Source organism: Danio rerio, chromosome 10 (assembly GCF_052040795.2).
Source record: "Danio rerio strain M-AB ecotype USA chromosome 10, GRCz13ab, whole genome shotgun sequence".
Taxonomy (NCBI): domain Eukaryota; kingdom Metazoa; phylum Chordata; class Actinopteri; order Cypriniformes; family Danionidae; genus Danio; species Danio rerio.
The window spans coordinates 36719304-36745000 of NC_141030.1; the positions used below are offsets into that span (position 1 = coordinate 36719304).

Consider the following 25697-nt stretch of genomic DNA (forward strand, 5'->3'; position numbering starts at 1 on the left):
ATAATGGAAGTCAATGGGGCAAAAACAGCCACCAACATAATGAAAGGGTAGTCAGTCTGAACAGTACACTTTTTTTCCACATGGCTACAGAACAAACCGCTGTTATCCAGTAACTTGCCTAGTTAACCTATTAACCTAGTTAAGCCTTTAAATTGAACTTTAAGCTGAATGCAAGTATCTTGCGAAATAACTAGTAAAACATTATGTTCTTTCATTATGGCAAAGAAATAAATAATTATTTATTAAAACTACTATGCTTAAAATGCTTTGAATACAATCTCCCAGGTAAACAACACATGAGAAATATTTTAAATATAATTAATTTCACATAAAGCCTAATATTTTAGACTTTAGCTACATATAAAATACAAAAATAATTAACAGAAGTAAAAAATAAGACTTTTCACCTCACTTTACAGATGCCACTTCACACTCCTAGCAATACCTATTGTACGTTTTCCAATATTTTTAAAGATTCATTTATATTCAAAATATCAATTAGATGTAATTCCCTCAGTTAACATTTGGTGCAGAAACGAAGCGCGCCAAACACTTGCTTTGCGCGCTTGAAGGAAATCCATAGTGTGCATGTGTGTTCGAGCCACAGGCTGACGTTTAACACTGATCTCCTCTGAGGTCTGCAGACTAGCAGGCATGTCCAGAGATATCAGGCCAGGCAACTGTGCGTGGGCTACCTGCTCACGCTGTGGGGACTGTTCACTGCGAGGGCTTGTGGGTGTCAGTACAGTTATCCTTTTTGCCATGACAAAACACCTCTGCTGTGTGCGCTTCCGTAACAATACCATCACTTTACACAATGGCATCAAAATCAATATCCAGCGCAACACAATTCTGTAGGCCGTCAGAGACAAATGCATGATTCTCCGTCATCGCCGTAAGCAGCGGATGCCAGGTTTTAAAAACAAATGTAAGATTTGCGATAGGAAAGTCACATTTAAAACGCAAATTTAATGTATGATCTCCATGGGGAAGTCCAGAGGTGTTCTGTAATGACATTTCCAACCTCACACACACATGATGAAAGGGCATTAAAAGGGAAATAAGGCCTAATTATCACATTGGGCTCCGCTAGCCGTTCAGGATTTATGCAAGCCCCAGGTGACCTGATCTCCTACAAGCCTAATATGTTGGGCGCCTCTAGAAAAGGATGAACTGACCTTAACAAAACACGGATGCCCGCAAAGCCAACTCGTCACTATCAGGATGATCCGATACGATATTTCTTTGTTTAGTTTCTTGCGGCGAAATAAAAAAAAAAAACATAGCTGAAGTTCTGAAAGTTTTATTAGGTCACTGTGCATGTATTTTCAAGGTTGAAGCTCGGGTGGAAAACCTGTAACTATTGACTTCCATAGTACTTGTTTTTTCTTACTATAGAAGTCAATAATTAGGTTTTCAGCTAAAATAGTTGTAAAATAGTTAAAATTTAAACGTTTACCTCCTAATATGTACAACTGAGTCCTAATATCTATTAACTAGTCTGAGACTTCTTATTTTACCACTGACTTCATAACTCAAAAATGTGAATTTTACCTACAATATGAGGTCACTGTGTTTGTATTTTCGTGGGTGAAGTTTAAATGGAAAACCTGTAATCAATGACTTCCAAGGTATTTGTTTTTCCTACTATAGAAGTCAATGGTTTGGTTTTCAGCTTTCTTCAAAATATTTATTTTAATGTTCAACACAAGAAAGAAATGTAAAGTTTGGAAACTCTTAGGGGGAGTAAATAGTTATCCCCCATTATCCATGTGTGAACTACACCTTTAAATTTAATTGAAAAAAGGAATCCAATGTTGGGTTACAACGGTATGATCCAATATTTATTTGTTTCGTTTCTTGGGGCGAAGTTCTGGAGTTTTATTAGGTCCCTTTGCATGTTCTTGTTGTTTTTTCGTGTGTGAAGTTTGGGTGGAAAACCTGTAACCATTGACTTCCATAGTATTTGTTTTTCCTACAATAGAATTCAATGGTTAGGTTTTCAGCTTTCTACTAAATATTTTTTTTCGTGTTCAACACAAGAAAGCCATAAAGTTTGGAACCACTTGGGGGAAGAAAATAGTGTGTAAATTTAAATTTTTGTGTGAACTGTACCTTTAAATTAAATTAAAAAACTGAACCCAATGTTGGGTTTGTCCATATTTGACCTAATTCTGGGTTATAACAACCCAGCATTTGTTTAAAGTGGTAAGGTGATTTTGCATCATCCTGAGAGGGCTATTTTTACTCACTCCACGTTAAGAACAAATGTGACTTAAACAGTTGTTATTAAATAGTTACGTTTTTAACTTTCACCTGACAAATATGCATTCCTAATACCTAATAACTAGTCTGAGAAATTATAACTCACAACTGAGTTCATAACTCAAAAATGTGAATTTTATTTTCTATTTTCGTGGGTAAAGTTTGTGTTGAAACCTGTAACCATTGACTTCCATAGTATTTGCTTTCCCTACTATAGAAGTCAGTGGTTAGGTTTTCAGTTTTCTTCAAAATATATTTTTTGGTTTAATAGAAGAAAGAAAATCAAAGTTTGTAACCACTTAGGGGGAGTAAATAGCATAAAAATAGAGTAAACTGTAACATCTTTTACCAAACAAACATGCAGTCCTGATATGTATTAACTAGTTTGAGACTTCATAACTCACAACTGACTTCATAATTTAAAAATATAAAATTTATCTATGATATGATCCAATATTGGTTTGTTTTGATTTTTGAGGCAAAATTAAAAAAAAAATAGCTGAAGTTCGGAAAGTTTTATTAGGCCGCTGTTCGAGTTCTGCTGTATTTTTGTGGATGAAGCTTTGGTGGAAAACCTGCAACCACTGACTTTAATTAATTAACAGGTCATTGATTAGATTTCAGCTTTCCTCAAAATAAATTTCTCTCTCTCTCTCTCTCTCTCTCTCTCTCTCTCTCTCTCTCTCTCTCTCTCTCTCTATATATATATATATATATATATATATATATATATATATATATATATATATATATTATAACTACTCTGAGACTTCATATCTCACAATTGACTTCATAACTCAAATTATTAAATTACTTATGAAACGATACGATACAATATATATTCTTGCGGTTGTGAAAAGTTTTAAGTCACTGTATGTGTTCGGCTGTATATCGTAGGAGAAGTTGGATTTGGAAAAAAGTCATCAATGGATAATCTTAGTTTATGTGTGTGTTTGGCTGGTTAAGTTTTTAGGAAAGCCAGGAGATTGTAAACTTACCAGTGAAGTCACTGTTGGCCAGTCGTTTCAAAGCGCTCTCTGACAGCTGGCTATGGTCTTTCCCTGTCAGCAACATCTCCAGTGGCTTGGATGAGTCCTAAAGTGTAGAATGGGTGGGGAGGGAGGGAAATAGGAAGGAAGGAGAAAGGAAATAAGGATGTAAAAAAAAGTAAGGAGAGGAATGAAGGAGGAAAGACATAATAAGGGAAAGAAGAAAAAAAAGAAGGAAGAAAAGAAGAGAAAAAAATGTAAGAAATTAGAAAAAAAAGAAACAAGAGAAGGAAGGTACATAAAGGAAGTTGAAAAAGGGGACAGAAGAAGGGAGGGATATGGCAGAAAGAAGCAATGGAAGTTAGATGGAAGGAAAGAAGGTAAAAACAGAACGGAAACAGACGAAAGAACGAAAGAAAGAAAGAAAGAAAGAAAGAAAGAAAGAAAGAACAAAAACACAGAGCAGCAATCAAACGGAGGTATAAATAATAAAAATAAGGGGAAAATAGAGAAGGAAGAATGATGTTTTTAATAATGAAAGATTCGGAAGGCATGAAAAGACCATATAAAAGGAATTCAGGAAAACAGGGCAGAGAATTGAAGGTAAAGAAACAAGTAAAAAGTGAACACGGAAATGAAAAAGAAATAGATGGAAAAAAATTAAAGAGGGAAGTAAAGAAGCAATAAAAAAATCCAACAGCAAAAAGTGACAGGAAATGAAAGAAGAAAAGTGAATTAGGAAGAAAATGAAAGGACAGGAAACAATATTAGGAAGAAGTAAAAGAAAAGGAAGAAGCAAAACAAAGAAAGCAAAGCAAACAGAAAGAAGTCAAAAAGGAAGGAAAGAAGAAAGGAAATGAAAAACATGTAAAACAAAAAGAGAACAATGAAGCAAACAAAAAGAGAAAAGAGTTATATAAAAGGAGGAGGAAAAAAAGAGGAAAGTTGCAGGAAGCAACAAAAAAAAAGTAAATATCAATTAAAGAAATCAAGAAGGTAACAAAACAAGGAAAGTAAAGTAAATATAGATAGGTCGAAAAGGAACCAAAGAAAAAAGAAAAAAAGTGATCAATGAACCAAACAAAAAGACAAACAAGTGATATAAAAGCAGCACAAACAACAGGAAAGGTGCAGGAAGCAAAAAATAGGAGGAAATATTAAATCAAGAAATCAAGAAAAAAAAAGTAAAGGAAATGGAGAGAGGACGAAAAGGAAGGAATTAAAGGAGAAAGGAAATAAAGTAAACAATGAAGCAAACAAAATGAGAAAAGAGTGATATAAAAGGAGGACAAACAACAGGAAAGTTGCAGGAAGCAAATAAAATACAAAATGTAAAATAAAAAAATTAAAATCAAAGAAGAAACAAATAGAAAGTAAAGGAAACAGAGAGGTCAAAAAGGAAGCAAAGGAGAAAAAAAGCAAACAAATGAAGCAAACAAAAAGAGAAAAGAGTGGTATAAAAGCAGCACAAACAACAGGAAAGTTACAGGGAGAAAAATAGGAGGAAATATCAAATAAAGAAATAAAAAAAACAACAGTAAAGGAAATAGAGAGAGGTGGAAAAGGAAGCAAAGAAGGAAAGAAAAAAGTGAAAAACGAAGCAAACAAAAAGCGAAAGAGAGTAAAATAGGAGGACAAACAACAGAAACATTACAGCAAATGAAAAAATAGCAAATATTGAATAAAGAAATCCAGAAAATAACAAAAGAAAGAAAGTAAATCATTTACATCTGAATTACTTTGAGAAAAACAAACTAAAGTGTATTTTTGATCAAAAACGAACAAGGTCGAACTCGTGACATAAAACTCCTAATGTAAAAGCATCAGCAGTAATAAAACATGCTTCCTTTAACTCCAAGAACACACCGCAAGGACGAGTCAATCCAAACAAACTTTCTTACCTGCGCTGAAGAGTGATGATCTGATGAGTTGTGCTCCACTGATTTCAGGGTGCTGGAGAGAGTAAAAGAAAACAACAAAAAAAGTTCACATATTAAAATAACAGCACAAAAAATCCTAACGTTGATCCAGAATCCTTCAGTTTCAGATAGAATGAACACAATAAGCTGCAAGATGGTGATTAAAAAAAAATAAATAAATAAATCCTGTGACACCTACAATCACATTGGCCAAATTAACCCGTGTGCCTAGTTGCACGCTAATCTGCTATGTATGGATTAAACCGGGCCCTTTTGGGTGAAAATGCTCATTATATTACGGTGGAATGCGCCTCGAGTAGACAACAAGCTATCAATATACATTGGGGCAAAGCAGCTTTTTAGGCCGATCATCAGACTAGCACAGATCTTAACAACACCCTCTATTCATGGATTACTTGCTTTATAAGTCCCAATTGGGAATATTACGCCTAAAATCGAGTTACGCAACGGACAGCCAGACATCTCCTGAAGCCTCCAAACACACACACACAAACCGCGACTGCACAGACCGAGCCAAAAGCACACACATCACTCAATTAGGTTATCGCCGATGCAAACTACGTTAGCCTCCTCATTACAGCCGTGGCTGGAGATGAAACGCAGCAATCCCTCAGTCCCGCGCAAGAAACCACTCCGACAACAAAGCGTGCTTAATCCGCTTTTCTCAAAAAATAAGACCCAATACTCCTTGCATACCTAAGGTTCTTTGAATTTATTAAACCGAACGGGAGATTACCGGCCGAGTAGAATTCCTGCTGCTAAAATATGGGAAGGAGAGGTCGGTGCGTGGAAGGCGGTTTGGCCATCTCTGCGCTTCCTATCTATCTCTCTCTGCTGGCTGGATTGTAATGGGATCGAATTTGGTACGTCTGATGGTAAAGTTCAAGACCACCAGGTACTAAGAGCTCATAGTTCGAGCCCTGCCGCAAGAGAGAGAGAGAGAGAGAGAGAGAGAGAGAGAGAGGATGGAAAAGATACATGCTAGAGTGGAAGATAAAGGTTAAGAATGGTCTGAGGGTCTTAAATTATAAAGGTGGATAAACAGGGCCAGGTCAAGTTATTCTGAACAAAACCTTCGCTTCTTTAGACTTCATAATAATCTCAAAGTCAGTAGATTACTTGCATTTTTCAATTCATTTTATATTTTAAAATGTATTAATTGGAATCAAAACTGTAACAGTGAATTGGTTTTTATCATGAGAATGAGGATATCCACCCCCCCGAAAAACGTGTAACTATATAAACTATAGCACTATATAAATGTAAGGAATTATTACTATGATTATGATTATTATTGGGCAGCACAGTGGTGCAGTGTGTAGCACAATCACCTCATAGCAAGAAAGTCGCTTGTTCGAGTCTGGGTCAGTTGGCATTTCTGTGTGGAGTTTGCATGTTCTCCCCGTTTTCATGTAGGTTTCCTCTGGGTGCTGCGGTGAATTGGGTAGACTAAATTGTCCGTAGTGTGTGTGTGTGTGAATGAGTGTGTAAGGATTTTTCCCAGTGATGGGTTGCAGCTGGAAGGAAAACTGCTGCATAAAACATATGCTGGATAAGTTGGTGGTTCATTTCGCTGTGGCGACCCCAGATTAATCAGGGGATTAAGCCAAAAAGAAAATGATTTAATGATTATTAATATTATTATTATCATCAGCATATTTTCATTAATGACATATGACATTAATTCATATAAAAATATATCAGTTTTACATGTTTTTACGATGGTATTGTTGGATTTATCCCTTTTTATTATTGCAGAAATTAAGAAATTCTTTAAAATGTTATTTAAAATGTAAAATTATTTAAATGTTGATACGTCAAGCACATTAGTATTTATGCAAATCATCTTGATGTATTTTTTTTTCATTTTTTAGAATGATAGAATTAACTAGAATATAGCATTATATAAAATGTATAAGAACATATCAATTAAATTACAAATAAAATGAGTAAATAGATTTTTAAACTAAATAAATACATTGGCATAAATACAAATAACATGGATAAATAACTGAAACTAAAACAGGTACATATGCTTATTGAAATTCACAAAAATTGATGATATTAATGATTGATGAAATTGATTGCATGATATGGTTTAGTTTTATAATACCAAAAAAGTTGTATTTTTTTACATCTAATGTTACTTTATTACAAACCGTGGTCCAAAATGACCCATTCATTTAAAATGAGTAAAATCTTTCGAAAAATTATTTTACAAATCTACAAAACAAAAGAGTCTTTTGAGAGTCTTAAACTTTTACTGCACTAAAATATATGCTGTTTTTATCTTTTTTTGAGGCAAAATGGTTGAAATGCATTAGCAGGTTTAGGCTAGGGCTGCACAATATATTGTTTCAACATCAATATTGCATATGTGGGCATCTGCAAAAGATTGCAGGATCTACAACATTGAGGTGGGATTATAGTTGACAGGAACCAAAGTTGATCGTGTTTGTGTTTTTAAGCCCTGTGATTGTGTAAGCATTTAAAGCATTCATGCACAACAAATTATAATGTTTTTAACTTTAAGAAAGATTGAGTATACGTAAATACACACACACACACAATTTACATTTAAATACAAAATTTGTGTACCTGAATACTGCTCTACAAAATCATCATAACGTAAAATTATGTAAATTTCATCTGGAGAAATGACATGCAATATCGTAAAATATATCCCAGAAAAATAATATATTCTAATATCGTGCAGTAATATATCATGTTGGTGTAGTATTCCCTTATTTAAAAATGTATTCATCAGTGTCAATAGCCCACTGGTTTATTGCGTCGACATATAGCATCATGGTGCTCACGGTGACCGTAAAAACCCTGCAAAATTAACTACATAATAATGTATTCTATTATTTAACACGTAGTATCTTGATCATTGTTATTTATCATTTTGCACTTATATTATACACTATAACCTCCACAGCTCAATTCAACCTGTCCAAAAAATTCCGGTGAACCATTTCAATAAATCAAGATGAATCAAAACAGAAAGGAAACATCAATAAATGGGGCAAGGTTAAGAATGCTCTGAGGGTCTTAAATTATATCAGGACAAACAAGACCAACTCCTATCACACTAAACGAAACCTTCATTCATTCTAGCCAAGCTTACAGTAGGATAATGTACTTGAATATCACATTAAGGATAATGCAGCATTCCCATCAGCATTAAAATATTGTTAATAATGCAAAAATATTCAGATGAACATGAAGGAAAAGGCTGAAGCGTCAGGATTATTTGCACTGACAGAATTAGCGCTTCCGAACTTACCAGAGTTCTCGTTTGATCTCCTCGTAGTCTGACTGATCTTGAAGCTTTTCTTCAAGTTGCTGGAGAGCAGAAAAGGCAGATATACTTAGTTTCCAATGATTTTGTAATGAGAATCAGTGTATGAACTGTATATTATGCTCTGAAATTGCACAAGGCACACTTGGAGAGGCGTTTATAGCAATATTTTGATGGCATTAAGTAGTAAGTGAAATAAGTGGTTGGTTACAATACACCGTAAAAAATGCTGGCTTCCACACAAGTTCTTCCCAACACAAATCGATCAAGTTAACTTAATCATTTTTAAAACTTTAAGTGGATTGAACATAAAACAATTAAGTGATCCCAAAAACAAAGTCAACAATAGTGTTGTTTCAGCGCATTTTAGATAAGTAGTTTGAACAAGCAGCAGAAATAGTCATTTTGAGTGTAAATATAACAAGGTGATTATAAAAACTGCAATTTTTATCGCTAAAATAAAAATAGCTTAGGGGTTTGGAATGACAAGAGAGGGTAATTTTATTATTACATATATCATTTTTTGTGATGATAAATATGCGTATTAAATATCTCAATATGCGTATTTTAGGATATTATATATTAAATTCGGTTTCAGCTGAACATATCTGTGAAGTTCAAACTTTAAATACCTGATGGATCATTTTGTCAATGTTTTTTGCAATATATTTTAGATAAATACAGATGTTTCGCAAATGTTTTTTCTTGGGTGAATTAAAAAGCAAACGAATTTTTTGTGCCTCTTTAAATGCAAATGAGCTACTGTTCCCCTCTTAATTTCAACAGAGGTGAAGCCTTTACATAATTTTGTGAATATAATTTAGATAAATAAAGATGTTTTGCAAATGTCCTTTTTTGGGAGGAAGCAAAAACAAACAAAAAGTTTTAGGTCTCTTTAAATGCAAATGAGCTACTGTTCCCCTCTTAATTTCAACAGAGGTGGAGCCTTTACATCATTTTGTAAATATATTTTGCAATATATATATATGTTTTGCAAACATCCTTTTTTAAGTGGAAGCAAAAATAAAAAACATTTTTTTGTGTCTCTTTAAATGCAGATGAGCTGCATTTTTAAATGCAGATGAACTGCTCCCCTCCCCCTTTTTAATAGATGTAGAGCCTTTACAGCTTTTACATGGGACACTCGGGTTACAACAAACAAACAAAAAAACATGTGCTTACATTTGGGATTTTCACAACTTTTCAGACCTTTTTCATGCTTAAACAGCAACTTTATGCACTAAATGAAAGAAAATTCACTTGAAGACATCGATAACAAATCTTTATTTGTTTATAAATCATGTTTTGTTATTGTGCAATGAAGAGTTAATTTGTGGGGGAAAAAACAATATAAAAACACTATTTTTTTTTTCAAAAGACGGGTGTAAAATGACCTATACAAATTCAGCTACACTGAAAATAATAATTAATTGGATTTTCTATTTTTTTTAAAAGAACAATCTATATAGGCTGAATATAAACAAACAAATTAATCTAAACATTACTAAATTAACTAATTTGTTTGCAACCAGTTGCCTTTTAAAGAATCTAGAAAATTCAATGAGTTATTTTCAGTCTATTTATTTTGTTGAATTCAGAATCAATAGCCCTCCTGAGCCCTCCTATTCTGCTAATAATAGTGATCTCAAAAAAGATTTTTTAATTAAAAACCGCTTTTACTCTAGCCTCAATAAAACAAATCAGACTTTCTCCAGAAGAAAAAAATATTATAGGAAATACTGTGAAAAATCCTTGCTCTGTTAAACATCATTAGGGAAATAGATACGAATAATTCTAATAATTTTGACTTCAACTGTAAATCAGTCATTCTGCTTTTTAGACAAAGCCCATTAAAACTCATTTCCTTAAATGTGTGTGTGTGTGTGCTCAGTAGAAGTAGAGTGGGCTACGGGCAGGCCAGATCCGAGCCGTCTCTCTGCGTGAGGCTCAACCGAGGCTTGGTCTCAGCTCAGTCTCCTGCCATCCAGCCGGACGTCACTCAAACTCCAAACGTTCACTACATGGGTCGCATGGCTCAACATTTACAGGCCTGTCCTGCAGCCGCACAGCAGAGATCTGACTGCTGCCACGAGCAGCACCGTTCGCTTCATCCAACACCAAATGTCGAGTTAAAGCAGCCCGTGTCTGGAGTCCAGCGTTAAAGTGACTTCAGAATGGGTCGCCGCTATATAATGAGCTACCAGCCTCATTCCCTTGTACTTGCCACAGCTGTTGGGCCAAGTAAAGAGAGGAGCTTCTTCATTTGTACTTACACGCTGCTGTTTGAATGTTTAAAATTATTACAATATTATATATATAATATATATATATATATTTACTATCAGAAACGTCAGGGCTAGTTAGCATAACTTTATTAGTTACTTATAACTTTAAGTAATTAACCATTAACTAACTAATATGTAACACTGGGTAGGAAAAACAGTTATATGTGTCAATTTTACTAAATTAAGATACATGACCTGAAAGCTGACTAAATAAACTTTCTTTCTATATGATTTGTTAGTATTACACAATATTTATCATTATTTCCTTGTGAAAATACTTGTGGCCCAATACCTTTGCACAGTACTGTACAGTTGAAGTCAGGATTATTGTATTATTAGCCCGCTTGTATATTTTTTCCCCAATTTCTGTGTAACAGAAATAATTTTTATTTCAACACATTTTTAAACTATTAACTCATTAATTTATTTATTTTCTTTTCGGCTTAGTCCTTTTATTAAGCCGGGTCATTCACACTCATACACTACAGACAATTTAGCCTACCCAATTCACCTGTACCGCATGTTTTTGGACTGTGGGGGAGACCGAGGCACCCGGAGGAAACCCACGCGAACACAGGGAGAACATGCAAACTCCACACGGAAACGCCATCTGACTCAGTCGAGGCTCGAACCAGCGACCTTCTTGCTGTGAGGCAACAGCACTACCTATTGCGCCACTGCGTCCCCCTAAACTATTAACTCATTTTTAAAAAACTGATTTCTTTTGTCTTTGCCATGATGACAGTACATAATACTTTATTAGTTATTTTTCTAGGGCTTAAAGTCTAATTTAAAGCCTTAACCAGGTTAATTAGGCAAGTTAGGGTAATTAGGCAAGTCATTGTAAAACAATGGTTTATTCTGTAGACAGTCGGAAAACAATACTACTAATTGTTTTAATAATATTGACCCTAATATGTTAAATGTTTATTTTTTTTTTTTATTAAAAACTGCTTTTATTCTAGCTGAAATAAAACAAACAAAACTTTCACAAGAAGAAAAAAATATGGTAAATATGGTGGAAAATTCTTTGATCTGTTAAACATCATTTTGAAAAAGAAAAAAAAAATTCACAGGAGGGCGAATCATTTTGACTTCAACTGTAAGCGAGCGCAAATTAAAATTTCTAGTTTTTTTATTTCTATATTTAAAGGCACCAAAACAAACACACCCATAACCCAACAAGACCACACCTCTTTTTATTATCTTCACGAAGGACCCTTTTTATAAGACTGTTGTGACAAGTTTAACGGTCATTAGCATCTTATAATCTTATAATATTTAGATTTTTAAAAATGTATAAACATTTAACCATATCTATGCATGATTTATATGATCTTTGCATCAAATTACAAAAAATGAATTACCACTTATGCGAGGTGTTTCTAATGTAGCATCTATGGGGCATGAAAGCAAATTTGATGTTATTCTCTCTTCTGGCTACCGTTATCAGTCTCACATGAATTTTTCTCAAGTAAAGCATTCACACAATGCATCGCATAACGGTATGATGCTTGAGTGTGCTCCACTTAGGTGAGTGGGCTTGACAATCCACCTTCATGCACAAGACATTTTATTACAAACACTCATATGCTTTACAATATTTGTTTCTATGTTTGTTTATATAACTACTATTTTCTTTTATAGCACTTAACTTTTGCATCTCGTTTAAATACACTATGAACAGCAGCTACGCTAATTATTTTCTTGATTCTCTATTGCCACTTCGGGATACTCATCTCGAGGACCCCAGCGATTATGCAGCATCATTGATGCGATCCAAAACCTGTGAAGAAGGATGCCAACGTATCCATAATCCCGGACCAGGCCATATCTTGAGCTGATGCTATGGTGGTCATGGAGGAGTGGAGTACATGAGGCTGATGCCTGAAAGACCACAGTGACAGACGAGTCCACACACTGATTCTGTGGGCCAGCCTGATCACCCCCCAGTGACCTACTCAACCCAACAGTTTTCCACGATGGACGTCCGGCGTTCTTCAGCCTCCAGCGCCTAGACTGCAGCTTCACTCAGGAAATTTGGTCAGAGGAAAAATGACTGTGCCTAACTGAGCCTGGTTTTTCTCAAGGTTTTTGTTTTTCCTTCACTTTGTAATTTGGCAAAGTTTTTTTTCTCATCGCTGGCTTGCTTGGTTTGGGACTTGTGGAGCTGCGCATCGATGGATTTGCTCTTCAGTGTTTGAACTTTCAGCAGTGAAATTGACTGAACTTCAACTCTGAAATCTGGACTTTACTAGAACTTCTATGTTAAGTGGCTTTGACACAATCTACATTGTAAAAGTGCTATAGAAATAAACTTGTCTTGATGACACCATTGTGGAGTTTTTCTTTTATTATTTCAGCAAACAGGATTGTAAAAATATAATTTGTTGTACTCTCCTATTCACTGCGCTCTAAGTTTCCCCAACTATGATGACTTCCGCTGCTGAAAAACCCAGAAATGTGAAAAGGTTCCATTGTGACTAGACACACCCCTTGCTGCTGATTGGCTGTTCCGAGTATCAGTCTGACAGCATTTTTCAAAAATGGTTAGGTGCGCCTTTTATATGCGTCACATTAGTGGCTGGCTGGACTGACCTTTAGTAGTGCCTCTTTGGAGCTGAGCTGCTGCTCGAGCTGGCTGATCTGGTTGGTTGATGTCTCGCTGAGCTGAGCCAGACTGGCCTGAAGTCTCTGAACGTCCTCAGCCAAACGCTCCACCTCCCTCTCTTTCGCACCCAGCTCTGCCTCCAGAGACTTGTCCTGTAGACACAAACACACACGATTTACAATGCTAAATGCTAGAGCTGAACAATATATCGATATCGCAATGTGTGTTTCTGCAATAGTCACATCGCAGGATTAGATTATTTATTATTTAATAATTTACACGATGATGATCAAATTATTTTACATTTGATTATTCAATCTCTGTACCCTGAAAGTAAACAGACTCCCCAGAAAACCATAAAGCACTGTTTATTTATTTGTTTTTATTTTTAAAATGTATGCAGATGCACTGTGTAGAAAAAGACTTGATCATCCTAGTTTATCTAAATGGATGAACTCTTTCCAACTAGAACAATTGAAGTCATCTGGTTAGATTATATTCATCTCGCAATATAGATCACACCACACTAAAATATTGCAATTGACAATATTTTTGTCAATAAACACCAATTGTTATGGTTATTTAAGATGGAAATGCTAGGGTTACAGCAACATTTTAAATTGTATGACCCCTTTGAGAATGGTGGTGGCAATGAGAGCAGACTAACAACCAGTACTGCCTAAACAATAGTGTTTATTTTACAAAGTGAGTAAATGATAACAGACAAAGTATATACAAAATAAAGAAAACTAAATAAAATAAATAACACAGCAAATTGACATTCTGTATGCATGGAATGCATATCTACATACATAAACAAAGCATTATGGTTAAGGTTAATAGAAGCTTATAAAATAATGTAATCATTTCATAAGTAATAATAAATGTAACCAGAGCTAAAGTATTATATTACCTAGAAGTGTTTACATATTTAATGCTGTTAAAATGCATTTATTATTTATTTTTCATCATTCATTCATAATTCATTCAATCTAAAAAATGAATGAATATGAATCTGCATTCATCTACACTTATACAGTTGAAGTCAGAATTATTAGCCCCCTTCACATTTTTTTCTTCTTTTTTTAAATATTTTCCAAATGATGTTTAATAGAGCAAGAAAATTTTCACAGTATGTCTGATAATATTTTTTCTTCTGGATAAAGTCTTATTTGTTTTATTCCGGCTAGAATAAAAGCAGTTTAAAAAATTTTAAACACCATTTTAGGGACAAAATTATTAGCCCCTTTAAGTAAAAATTTTTCTCGATATCCTACAGAACAAACCATTGTTATACAATAACTTGCCTAATTACCCTAACCTGCCTAGTTACCTTAATTGACCTAGTTAAGCCTTTAAATGTCACTTTAGCTGTACAGAAGTGTCGTGAAAAAATATCTAGTCAAATATTATGTACTGTTATCATGGTAAAGAGAAAATAAATCCATTATTAGAGATGAGTTATCAAAACTATTATGTTTAGAAATGTGTTGAAAAAAAATCTGCTCGCCGTTAAACAGAAATTGGGAAAAAAATAAACAAGCGGACTAATAATTCAGGGGGGCTAATAATTCTGACTTCAACTGAACATATAAAAAGATTGAAATAAATATAATGCTTATATACTTTTAATTTATTCATTATTTTAGGTCATTTAACAACTTTTAAATTATGAGCTTACAAGACAGGCTGATTATAGAACAGATTATTTATTAAGTTATATGAAGTTATTTGTTTAATCTTTTTTAAAGCATAAAAAAAATCTCGATCAAACTATTAATAAACTACAAAAGTTAGTTTCTTGATACCAAAACATTGCTAAACTTATTACAATTTTATAAGATTTTTGGCAGTCAAACAAAATCAGACATGACCCACAATTCAATATTATTACAGCCCAAATTAATAATTAAATTATATAAAGATGACTTTAAAAAATCTGTTTATAATAATATTCAGAATAACTAAATTAATTTACCAAAACAAACAGCTCCGTTTTTATTAAATTTTACATGTTTTTTGCCAATAAACTCTTCAATAAACAGGATTTATGAAACTCAACATTTCTATCCATGTTTGCAAATTAACTCTTCAATTACACTATTAACAAACACTAAGATTAAATCTAGTCATAATACAGAGCATTTTATATATATTTACCCCGCTTTTCATGCATAATGCACTAAAAACTATTTGATAATCCATTATACTGTATGATTATGCCTCATAGACAGTGTTACAGCACAGCCATTCTCTTTTCTATCCTCTCTCTACAGCACAAGCACTATCTCTCTTTCTCTCTCTCACCATTTCCGGAGCGTTCTGGATCTGATTGGATGATTGCAGGGTCTTTCCAGCAGAAGTGAGCTGCTCCCTCAGGGTCCCGGCCTCCCTCTCTGCCGTCTCGGCCCTCTGTAGGCCACGAACAGCAGAACAAATGGGTTAAAAATGGCCAGAGTGAAAGATACATAACTGTAATATCAACCGACGTTTGTGAATAGTGAAGACCGAGAGCCAAAAGATCACAGGCCTGTGTTTTTTTTTAGGGTTGTGCTGAAAAATGTTAACTGAACTCACATGGGTCCTGCTTGGCTGAGCGCTCCAGTGTTCAAGCTAAAGTGTGTCAAGGTATGTACGCCTGGTTAACTCGCCGAATATGCAGAGTTGGTTTTAAAATCAAGAGTGGGGTGTTAATTCATTTGTTGACCTAGAACTGATGCCTGACATAAAGACAAATGTCTGGATTCACCAACAATGAGGCTTCAGAAATGAAATATATTGTGGAAAAACCTGCTTAAAGCGTTCAACCTTTAGATGCACCGAATCTAACACCACCATCTTTATGCATTTATGGAAATCGCGAGCGTAATTATGCTAATTTATTCTAAACGTCTACGTAACAAGTCTTACCAAATGTTCTTTTTTCTGTTGATTGGAATAATAATGCTAATGAAAACAATGATTATAAACTTTTTTCACTCGGGTGTTTGTTTAGTGCTCGCCCTACATTTTCAGAAACAGAAAACTTGGTTTTGCATTTTTAGATGTGTTTACAAACACATACATTCAGAGAATTGAGTATGGTGGAAACAAATGAGATATTAATATATAAAATAATTATCTTAATATATAATCTAATATATTAATACAATCTAATACATATAATCTAATACATTAAGACAATAATATAATAATAAATTCTATTTATAATATATATATATGTACAGTCCTCAGCATATACAGTGACTCAAAGCGCTTCACTTTTTCCACATTTTATATTACAGCCTTATTCCAAAATGGATTAAATTCCTTTATTTCCTCAAATTTCCACACACAATACCCCATAATGACAATGTGAAAAAAGTTTTTTATGAAATTAAAGCCTTTGCTCAATACTTTGTTAATGGGCCTTTGGCAGCAATTACAGCCTCAAGTCTTTTTGAATATGATGCCACAAGCTTGGCACACCTGTCTTTGAGAATTTTTGTCCATTCCTCTTTGCAGTACCTCTCAAGTTCTATCAGGTAGGATGGGAATCAAAGGTATACAGCCATTTACAGATCTCTCCAGAGATGTTCAATAGGATTAAGGTCTGGGCTCTGGCTAGGCCACTCAAGGACATTCATCAATTTGTTGTGAAGCCACTCCAATGATATTTTGGCGGTGTGCTTTGGGTCATTGTCCAGCTGGAAGATGCACCGGTCGCCCCAGTCTGAGGTCGAGAGCACTCTGAAGCAGGTTTTCATTCAGGATGTCTCTGTACATTGCTGCATTCATCTTTCCCTCTATCCTGACTAGTCTTCCAGTTCCTGCGGCTGAAAAACATCCCCACAGCATGATGCTGCCACCACCATGCTTCACTGTAGGGATGGTAGTAGCCTGTTGATGAGCCTGGTTTTCTCCAAGCATGGAGCTCAGACAGAGTGGCCATCCGGTTATTCATCACCTCCCTGACTAAGGCCCTTCTACCCCGATCACTCAGCTTAGATGGCCGGCCAGCTCTAGAAAGAGTCCTGGTGGTTCAAACATCTTCAACTAACGGATGATGGAGGCCACTGTGCTCATTGGAACTTTCATAGCAGAATTTTTTCTGTTACCTTCCCTAGTCTTGTGCCTCAAGACAACCCTTTCTCAGAGGTCTACAGACAATTCCCTTGTCTTCATGCTTGGTTTGTGCTTTGACATGCACTGTCAACCCTGGGACCTTTTATAGACAGGTGTATGCCTTTTCAAATCATGTCCAATCAACTGAATTTACCACAGGTGAACTTCAATTAAGCTTCTGAAACATCTCAAGAATGATCAGTGGAAACAGAAAGTACCTGAGCTCAATTTAGAGCTTCACAGCAAAGGCTGTGAATACTTATGTACATGTGATTTTAAAGCTTTTTATTTTAAATAAATTTGCAACAATTTCAAAAAATCTTTTTTCACATTGTCATTATGGGATATTGTGTGTAGAATTCTGAGAAAATAAATTAATTTAATCCTTTTTGGAATAAGGCTGATGTTTTTTGTGTTCATGTTTTATTTGTTTTTTATTACTGATAACAAGCATTAATTTGCAATTATTAAATTGTCTAAAAAAAGACAAAACTTGCATATTTATTTCAGATTTTTACACCGTAATTGAATAATTAATTGGAGAAAATGACAACTAGTCATTATTATCTCATCTAAAGTTAAAGCATTAATGTTGCCTAAAAATGTATACAGTACTAACAATTAATTCTAGAAAACAAGCTTTTTAAAAAATGATCTAAATGACAACATATTTTATTTTATTAATTTAGAATAAATGTCATCAGTAGTTATACACTAACGGATCTACATGCATTTTTATAATAAGGTATATTTATATAAATGCAAGAGATTCTTTAAATTGCATCACATAAAAGATGTAAAAACATCCATTTAGATTTAGCCGCTGGGGCTCAGAGCTCAAAAAAGTGCAAGGGAATGATGGATTTCTTCCAAAAGGAAAGCAGATGGGGAGAATTAGGATATGTGGAACTTGAATAAATGTGACTCCAATAAAGTTGTGCGCGCTAATAAAAGAAATGTGCAAACTAGCACTGCAACTTCTGTACAGTCCATCAGCCCACAGATATTAATAATAAAAACAAGCTGTTATTGTGTCTCAGATTTGCATACAATAGAAATACGAGTGGCTTTTCCATGAGGAATATGGTCTTTTACCTGATTGGCTCTTTCCAAGTCTGTCATCACCGCTTCAATCTCATTGGCCCTGTTAAAAAAAGAAAGGGAAAAAAAAAGACGGCGCGCATTACAGCAGGGAAATGGTGCTGCAGGTTTGTTGCAGTGAAACACAATGATGCAACCAAACGCAATGCAACAAAATGGGTCACGTAAAGAGCGGGACCAGGTTGAACAGAAGACCTCACATCAACATAAAACGGGTAATCAGCATCTTGCCTCACTTCTGGGCCGCTTGCGTGTGTGAATATGCAATTACGAGACGTGTTCGTGAGAGCATTCATCATGAAAGCATCTGGGTATGTGTGTGTTGTTGTGTAGAGATCAGCCGTTGCGCTTGGACTTCCATAACCCCGTCATGCATGTGAACACTTGCACACTCGCCCGCATGAACACACACACACTAACGCGCGCACGCAGGGCCATTAAGCCCTCTCGATTTCACAGTAATCCGCTGGACTGTGAGCTGTGTAGCCCAGCAGTGGGTTCACGGCTCAGCCACATGGACGAGCCCAGGTTAAAACAGAGGGATTACACTAATATAGGCCTCAGACTCCTTTTAATGCACACTAATCTGATATAATATTCTCAATTCTGCTAGCGCGCAGCTCAGCCTAGCAAATGGCATGGCTTAGGTGTGTAAACACAACTGCTTTCAATAAAGGTTAACAGGACTGTACGTCCCCATTACACGTTCACCTCAAATGAGCGTAGTCTGGTCAGTCAAATCCCGCTTTCAAACATTGATCCTTGAGTCTGGAAAAATGACAAATGTTGGGCGCTTGCTAATGCTCGCGTGAGCTTAAATGGAGTTTTATTAATATGACAATGGAGAAAAGGGCTGGAAGTGATTGGGAAAACACTTCTGCGAGAACATTGCGATCTAAATCCACAGTCTGAGGCATTAAGGTTTGGCTGGTTAGCATCATGCAGCAACTGCTGCTATTATCTTTCAACAGATGTTTTGCCACTAGATAGCTTAGATATGCTAACTGTTAAGTTACAGCTTTTGTTTGGTTTTGTACTGTTATTTTACACTCAATGTGTTCTTGTATGCTAATGTTTTGTAGCATGTAAGCTATCTAAAATATAGAGCTTTAATATTTTGTAGCATACATGCTAATCGTTTGGCTGCAACTCAAACAAATGTTTTCCTTAAATTTGTTGCACAAGATTAACCAAATTTCAAACACATTTAGTAAAAGGTTAGCCTCCTAATTGGTTTCCAATTTATATGTTTTTTTACGACAATCTTCACCAAACTCATAACATCTTGTGCTACAATGGGCCAACTGCTAGCCTACAATCCTGTGTACTCATAAATCTATGTTTTAGCATGCATGCTAATAACTTGGTTACATCTCCATCTGTTTAGTTTGATTTTGTACCACAATATCAACCAAATTCTGAGAATTTGCCAGCTTGAGTGCTAAGCTACAGCTCCGATAAAACTGTTTTTGTCTGATTTTGTGCCATTATTAAAAAAAACTCATTGTTCTTTCACACTGATGTTTTGTAGCATGTGTGCAAAGCAATTTTTGTTTTGATAATGTAGCATCTTAACCAAACTCAAAACATTCACTAGTCCTCTAATGTTTTGTAGCAAACATGCTAATCACTATACCGCAGCTCCAACAAAAGATTTGCTTCATTTCGTACCACAAGCGTAATCAAATTTCAAGCAATCATTCATGATACCGTCTTACACGCTACGTCATGTTTTGTAACTAGCTAGCCTACATTTACCAATGGTTTCCAATTTTGTACCACAATCTTAATTAAACGTTAAACATTTACACACACATGTACAGCATGCTGGTTTGATTTTGCAAAACTATCTTAACCAAGACTTTTTTTTTAATGAGCTAAATCGGTTTTGTTTGTTCGGTTTTGCTGTGCACCTAAGCAAGGCAGCGGCATTGAAGTGTGAAGTGTCCAACAATCCAAATTTTTTGTAGTGGACTATTTATACTACAAAAAGGCGTAGAATAGTGCATAGGTATGTGATTTGGGACACACCCAAATCGATTTGGGACACACCTAATGTCTAATTTAAAATCTACTTTTCTAATATTATGTAGTATACATGCTAAACACGTGGCTACAACTCCGAAAAAAGTTTTGCTTTAATTTATACCACAAGTTTAATGAAATTTCCAAACATCTTGTTGTACAATCTGTTAAAGGCTAGGCTACTAATTGGTTTCTTACTTTAAAAATAACCAATTTATTATGATTTGTTTCACCATAATCATCACCAAATTCACAATATCTTGTGCTAAAATGTACCAACTGCTAGGCTACAGCTCCATCTGGTTTAATTTTGAAAAAGTATCTTAACCAAACCCAGTCTACACATGAGTCAATGCTTTTAGCCTGCATGCTAACAACTGGGTTACACCTCTAATAAATTTGTATTGTTTGGTTTTGTTCCACAACATGTTGTAGAATTTGTAGCTTAAGTACTAAGTTACGAGTCCAATAAACATTTATTCTGATTTTACAACAATATTTAAAAAAAAAAAAACTGTTCTTGAATGCTAATGTTTTGTAGCATGTGTGCTAAGATATAGATACAACATATTCATTTTTTAAATTGTCGCAACCCAACTAAACTTAAAACGTTCTCTAGTATTTTGTAGCAAACATCTTGTCATAACGTCTTGTCTCATATTTTGTAACTTGCTAGCCTACATTTATCAATGGTTTCCATTTTTTCTATGACTTGGTACCACAATCCATCTAAACTCAAAACATTTACAAACACACACACACACGCGCGCACGCACACACACACGATATAAAGTGCTGGTTTGGGTTTGCAAAACTATCTTAACCAAACTTAATGTTTTCAAGAGCTAACGTTTTTAGCATGCATGCTAACCACTTGGTTACAACTCCAACAAATGGTTGTGTTTGATTTTTTGACCACCATCTTAACCAAATTCAAAAGCATTCAAACATGACAACACATTATAGCATTTTTGGCAAAATGCTAGGCTAAAACTTCATAATGTCTTCACCAAACTTATGTACACATGTGGTTTTGTCACCACATGTTAACCACTTAACTATACATTCAACAGATCCTATTTTGCTTTGCTATTGTCAGCCAATACTGACACAATATTGTGTTGTGCGCTAACTTCCAGGCTTCTACTCCCTAAATCATTCTTGTTTGATTCTGCACTATTTTAATCAAAGTCAAAGTGTTCACACTTGATTTAGCAAGTATGTGTTCAGCCTGATCTAAAAAAAACGACAAAAACTCAACCAACACATAATCTTGCAGCGAGTGAAACTTGTTAGCCCACATACTGAGCCCTTAATCTGATAAAAGCACTTGCATTATTTCTGTCGCCCACTGTACTCTCTCCTCTCGAACGGTTCTCCCATTGACATTTCTGACCATGTGACTGCAAACTGAGAGGAGTCAAGCGCAGCTGAAATTAATTCAACAGCCAAGCTTAATTAGAGGCGATTTTGTTTAATGATTCAGATGAGCTTAACTCAGCTTTGTGCGCACTTTTAAAGCGCGTGACTCCAGCGTCTCATGGATGATGCCGCGTTGGATTTTCATTGTGGCTGAAAGTTAAGAGCGCTGTGAAAAAAACGAACATCATTATTGAAACATAATTATTCACTCCAATAACATGATGGCTCTCTAACGTCTACGTGAAACCCAATTCGCAACCCATTTTACTTTTGTAATGTGACATTTCACAGCGAAACAGGATATTTAGCAAGAAAAAAAAAAGTAGGACGGGACTTGATGTTATCCACTGGGAATTAATTGGATTTTGAAAAATGGGCATCACACACACCAGAGCTAAAAACAATGCCCAAACAGCTATTAAAGTAGCCTGCGATATTTTATTTGGAATAATGTGCGCAGATGAACTCCTCAGGATAAGAACAGGAGCATTCACTGAAACTTAATATGGTCAGTATGAATTTAAAAATGAAAGTACTCAATATAATGGGTGTAGATGTTCATGATTAAATACATAGGCTTAGCTAGCTTTTTTCAGTCAGATCTGAGTTAAATATAAATCATTAAATAACCTTAGATCAGCACAGATTTGGGAATTATGGAATATAATGCTCCTTTAAACCAAAAGACTGCAGATCAGAGGTTTATTTTATGCATTAACAGTGTCATGATCTCGTCATGGCACAGAATACAAAAAACACAATCCCTCTTAAATACAGTGTAAAGAAGCACTCATTCTTTCCCTCACACACACACACACACACACACACACACACACACACAATTGCGAACCTGCATAACCTAATCTCCTCTCATTTCTGCTCTCGTCAGCTCATGTTCACTCCCTCTTTACGGGCCCCACTGTAAAAACACATTAAACATCGACCTTAAAGGGGCCATATTCGACGCTTTCATAGTATTTTATTACTTTTCCTTGAATCCACTTACGTTAGTCAAGGTTTCATGCTCAGAAAACAATCATAATTTAGTGTCACACCCTCTCTCTGACCTTTAAATTCAAGCAAGCTGTTTATGCTACTGTATCTTTAAGAATTCTACATGCAAATTGATTCTTTTGTGATTGGTTGACCTTCGTAGCTTATCTAGATGTTTCCAGTAGTCTGGGGAGAGAGTTTGGTGTGAATCAACAACATATATTCGACTCTCTTTTTTGGCAAGACGCTGCAGGAGAAAAGATTTTATTATATAACGTATTAATAAAGTAACTTAAAAGAATATAATAATTGAAATTATAGAATATTTTAAAATAATTTATCATATTTCCCCAGTTGATTAAATAAATTATTTTATTATTATTTATGTGCTATATACTTTATATATTTTCTAAAATGCAAATGGGTCATCATTTCTTTAAATATGCAAAAATTTGAAGTCAGGTTGAAATGTCTTTTTTGACAGATGGTTTTAAGAGTTATTTTATCTCTAACCACTCCATAATTCAAGAAATATTGGGAATAGACACACAAATAAATACTTTGTTTTCCCTAGTTTTTTTTTTTGAGAATAAAATAATGTAAACAATACATTTCATTCTATCCTTTATAACAAACAACAACAGTCCATTTCTCAATGTATGTGTTTTTAACATTGTATTATGGCTGAATAATCAAACTGTATTTTTATGTTATTTGAGATCACAATCTCAATGTGTTTTTTTTACCTGGTTAAATAAAGAAACGCATACACCTCCCATAGCCACTTTATTAAGTACACCTTACTAGTACCGGGTTGGACCACCTTTTGCCTTCAGAACTGCCTTAATCCTTCGTGGCATAGATTCAACAAGGTACTGGAAATATTGGGTCCATATTGTCATGATAGCATCACAAAGTTGCTGCAGATTTATCGGCTGCACATCCATGATGTGTATCTCCTTTTCCACCACATCCCAAAGGTGCTTTATTGAATTGAGATCTGGTGATTGTGGAGGCCATTTGAGTACAGTGAACTAATTGTCATGTTCAAGAAACCACTCTGATATGATTTACAGTTTATGAGATGGCGCATTATCCTGCAGCCATCAGAAGATGGGAACACTGTGCTCATAAAGAGACGGACAAGGCATTGACACAATGGTACTAATCGGGCCAAAGTGTGCCAAGAAAATATCCCCCACACCATTACACCACCACCAGCAGCCTGAACAGTTTATATAAGGCGGGATTGATCCATGCTTTCATGTTGTTGACTATTTTGGTGTGTCTGTGCAAATTGTAGTCTCAGTTTCCTGTTCTTAGCTGACAGAAGCGACACCTGGTGTGGTCTTCTGCTGTTGTAGCCCATCCGCCTCAAGGTTAGACATGTTGCGGACGTGATGCTCCTCTGCATACCTCGGTTGTATCAAGTCGTTATTTGCGTTACTGTTGCCTTTCTATCAGCTCAAACCAGTCTGGCCATTCTCCTCTGACCAGTGGAATCAACAAGGCATTTGTACCCACAGAACTGCCACTCACTGAATAATTTCTCTTTTTCAGACCATTCTCTGTAAACCCTAGAGATGGTCGTGTGTGAAAATCCCAGTAGATCAGCAGTTTCTGAAATACTCAGACCAGCCCATCTAGCACCAACAACCATGCCACTTTCAGTCACTTAAATCCCCTTTCTTTCCCATTCTGATGCTCAGTTTGAACTGCAGCAGATCATCTTGACCATGTCTACATGCCTAAATGTTGAGTTAGAGCCATGTGATTGGCTGATTATGAATTTGCGTTAACGAGCAGCTGAATATGTGTACCTAGTTAAGTGGCCAGGGAGAGTATATGTATATAATCATGCAAATTATGAATGTGAAAACCTTCAGAATAAATATACAGTGTGAATAAAACTGTGATGTTTGGTGTCAATAAGTGTTGCTGAGGTGAAGAATTGTTAAAAAACTCATGTTGAGAAGACCGCCTTTTAATATCGACATTCACAAATTGATCAAGTATGAAGTATATTTAGGATGTTTCCTTTATATTAGACTAAAACCAAAACGCTTTATGAAAACAAAAAAGTCCCAAATCTCAAAATTGACAAGTTCATGAGTTTTGTATTGAAAAAATAAAAAGCTTTCCATGACACGTCCGAATTACAGATGAAAAGATGTTAACTCCCATCAGAGTTCGGCCTCCAAATGCGGTATGTTCTTCATCACCCCGAGCCGGATGCCAAAGGTTATCTACAGGACCATTAATCCGGATTATTCCATACGAACGTGCTACAATGTGGGAAAGTCTGAAGAAAAACCCGTAATCCAGGAACATCTAAACATAACTTGTTTTGTTATTCTACGAGCTACTGCTGACGAATCGAGCGTATTAAACACTTACTTACTGCATTTGATTATTGTGTTTGGTGGTGTCGGGCCTGATAAATGATGAGGACCAGCTGCTTTGATTCTGACCTTTTCCATCCAGCATGGCTGTCAGAAAGAGGAGGTTAACTCTGCACTCGGGCAAGAGAGAGAGGTCCAGGTTACATGCATCCTCTGGCTGTAATTCAACGCTTTCAGGCGATTTCTCTCTCTCGTCTTGCTCAAACTCACTCCCGCTCGCTCGCTCTTTCTCTCCCCAGTGTCTTTGTTTCTGCTG

The 25697-nt window shown here is 35.4% G+C and overlaps 1 protein-coding gene across 10 annotated transcripts in view; it reads right to left on the reverse strand.

The window, feature by feature from the left end:
- The window catches only part of cux1a (cut-like homeobox 1a), a 259039-nt gene that overhangs the window by 64947 nt on the left and 168395 nt on the right, over window positions 1–25697 (reverse strand). For all 10 annotated transcript variants that reach the window (XR_015501310.1, XM_087270994.1, XM_087270993.1 and 7 more), the window contains exons 9-14: window positions 18594–18642; window positions 15702–15806; window positions 13382–13546; window positions 8484–8542; window positions 5156–5207; window positions 3264–3360 (exon numbers count right to left, since the gene is read on the reverse strand). Coding sequence is in view for 9 of the 10 variants with exons in the window: in XM_087270994.1 (XP_087127120.1) it covers window positions 3264–3360; window positions 5156–5207; window positions 8484–8542; window positions 13382–13546; window positions 15702–15806; window positions 18594–18642 (527 nt within the window). In the remaining variant the exon portion in view is untranslated. The remainder of the gene's footprint in view (window positions 1–3263; window positions 3361–5155; window positions 5208–8483; window positions 8543–13381; window positions 13547–15701; window positions 15807–18593; window positions 18643–25697) is intronic.